The following is a 2940-nucleotide window of genomic DNA, read 5'->3' on the forward strand; positions in this document are numbered from 1 at the left end:
TTGAAGCAGGAGAGATATGAAGATAGATAGATAAGAGAAGGAAAGACTAGGTGTCAAGTAGCTCACATACCTAGATATGTATGAACATGTAACAGAGTATGAAGAGAGGGAGATGTCTGCCTTTCCCGTACCTACGACGAGAGAAAGATACATCAGGGTAAGCTTATTATCTTCTCTCTCCTGTGGGAGTGTGAAGAGAGATCTTCACACTAAAGAGACAGGGAGAACAAACAATCCACCTGAGACACATATGCACCTGGTAGAATGATGTCCACCCTCATGCATCTAGACAGATAGACAGACAGAGCGTACACACACACACAGAGATATATATATATATGTATGATATCTGTGAGAAAGGAGTCAGAAATCCTTTCGTTGAAGAAGCTAGGCATAGACAAACAAGCAGAAAAAAGGATCATCTTACCTATTCTTGAGGAGTAGAAGAGTCTATGATACGAAGAGGAGATTGTCTTTCACTACAGCCGATACATACCTGATAGCCATGAAAGAGGCGTAGGGCGGTGTCATACTGAGGAGATAGGAGCCAAGCCTACAGAAATAGCAAAAGAGAGGAGTCAAAAGAGAAAAAGGGAGGATTTACATCTTAAGAAAATCCTGATTCTTTCCTGCTTTTCGAAAGTGAAGAAGAAAGGAGAATTCGAACGAGAAACCTTAAAGCGTCAGTACTAGACTGTGGAGGTCTTTTTCTTTTATGGAGGAGAGAAAGAAGAAAAAAGGCTTTGGTTCACATGTGTAAGGGGGAGACACATGGCTTCACACTCAGTCTAGGAGAATTAGATTCAAGAAAGAGAGAACGAGAGAGAAAGAAAGAAAGAAAGTAAAACACATGAAAGTTGTTTTTCCGGAAGGGGGGAGACAAAGAAAAGAGAAAAGTGGGCCCTCCGCGAGACGAGTGAAGAGAGATATACAGAAAGAGATAAGAGAATCAAAAAATCATTGCAAGAAGTTTCCATGGACATGAAGCGTCTTTTTCTCACCCAACTCCCACGTGGAAGGTGGTTAGAATCGGGGTGTATGTACAGAAGAGACACTGCCTGTACGACGAGATATACAAGGTTTACTCGATGATGGTCCTCCACTCACATCTACTTACACATGACGAACTCATCGGCGAAAATCAAAAGTACGGAGATTCTGTCAACTTCTACAAGAGCAAGGAGAATAGAAATCTTTTAGGCCTAGCCTTCCCTTCTGGAGATTCGCGAAAAGAAGCAGCTCGGAATAAGAGAAGCGAGTCAGGAGAGACAAGAGGGCCCTGTCTCAGCATTCTATACCTTTTCAAAAGCATGAAGACTTTCTTCATCTCTCCCTGCTTTTGTAAGGACATCTCCTAGATGAGTCCATAACCTCGGCTCTGTAGGTCTTCATATGCAAGAGAGAAACGAGAGAAACTGTAGCCTTAACTGTTAGAGAGAGCCGCCCGAAGGGAGGCAAATGATTTGCCGAAAAACACATAGACAATAGAAAGAAAGAGAGAAACACGAAAACGACTAGCAGCCTGCTTCTCCTTCTTATGAAGATGATGCTGATGATGATGATGCCTCAGGTGTATCTACAGCACATGAATTAACAGACAGCAGATATAGGTTTCTACCCATGTATATAGGGAGACATCTGGAGACGGTGACCGCTCGTAGGAATGAGATGTATACATGTGTATATGTATATGTAGGGAGGAATCGTCTATCTTCCTCTGCTGAGGCAGGACAAAGAAGGCTTTGTAACTTGGGGGAATGTGAAAGAAAAAGAAGAGGAGGAGAAAAGAAAGTAAGAAGAGATAGCGAAGTCCACTATGTAGCCTTTCGAGGAAAGATTGCCTATGTAGAGACAAAAACGCATAGGAGTCTTCCTGCTAGGACAACAGGAGATGTCTACCTCGATTATACAAGAGAGAAAGACCAGTTGAAGATAGGATCCGAGGGAGATACCTTGTATCACAGGCCTTCTGAAAGAAATGAATAGCCATAGGAAGATTATCAAGAAGAGCATAGAGCTGTCCCAGCCCAGTCCATCCTCGACAATCTGCTGGATTGACTTCTGTTGCGCTTTCATACGCCTGAAGTGCCTCAAGAACATTGCGGCTCTCTGTATATGCATGGCCTAACGCCACCCATAGAGACACTCGGCTGTACACACCATCGATTCAAATGCACACAGACGTAGAAGAGGCGACAGATTTATAGGGAAAGAGATATAGACAGAGGTATACATACATATAGACGCATCTGTCCACATGGATCTCGAGAAACGATGAGAGCGCAAAGATACTAATCTGTCGCCCTCTCTCTGTCACTCTATGTGTATATACATGTGCATATACTCATATATATACATACATATATATACATCAGTTTCAGGCAACTATGGAAAGAAAGAAAGAAAGAACGAAAGGATGATCTCTGAGTGAGAAAGAAGGTTGGATATAAAGGACTACTCTTTCAGACGACCTGACGCTGTTGTTGCGACGGAAATTCTAGTGTCTGTACAGCCACTTTTTGTCAGTGGGAGAAAACTGCAGAGATTTCTAGATCTCCAAGAAGAGGGAGACATCCACCGGCACAGAGACCCTAGGAGACAGAAAAAGTGTGTAGGATGAAGAGGGCGGGCATACACGAGGCAACCACGACGAGAACAGCTATCAAGAAGGCCTATGTTGCATGTCCGGAGAAAGCCTACACTTCGATCTCCATTTGTCTTTGTCAGTGTAATGAAGAGATAAAGTCAGACAGTCATAGTGGAGGGTTTAGTGTGAAGACTAGATTCTTCTTACTGTTTCTCTCTCGGAGTGAAAGCCTTCTCAATCTCTCTAATAACACTTTACCACTATCATACACACTGGCACATCAAAGAGCATATTCTTTTATGTATATAGACAAGATAGCAACGCATGCTGTGACTCCGTATATATATATATAT

General features: G+C 42.7%; 1 protein-coding gene across 1 annotated transcript in view; it reads right to left on the reverse strand.

The window, feature by feature from the left end:
* Positions 1-2940, reverse strand: part of CSUI_006530 (tetratricopeptide repeat-containing protein) — a gene marked incomplete at its 3' end in the record, with an annotated part of 16731 nt that overhangs the window by 2675 nt on the left and 11116 nt on the right. Inside the window, exons 10-12 of the mRNA XM_068066686.1 lie at positions 1953-2150; positions 1299-1386; positions 497-553 (exon numbers count right to left, since the gene is read on the reverse strand). Of these exons, the coding sequence (XP_067921334.1) occupies positions 497-553; positions 1299-1386; positions 1953-2150 (343 nt within the window). The remainder of the gene's footprint in view (positions 1-496; positions 554-1298; positions 1387-1952; positions 2151-2940) is intronic.

The sequence above is a fragment of the Cystoisospora suis genome, assembly GCF_002600585.1.
Source record: "Cystoisospora suis strain Wien I chromosome Unknown contig_3318, whole genome shotgun sequence".
NCBI lineage: Eukaryota > Apicomplexa > Conoidasida > Eucoccidiorida > Sarcocystidae > Cystoisospora > Cystoisospora suis.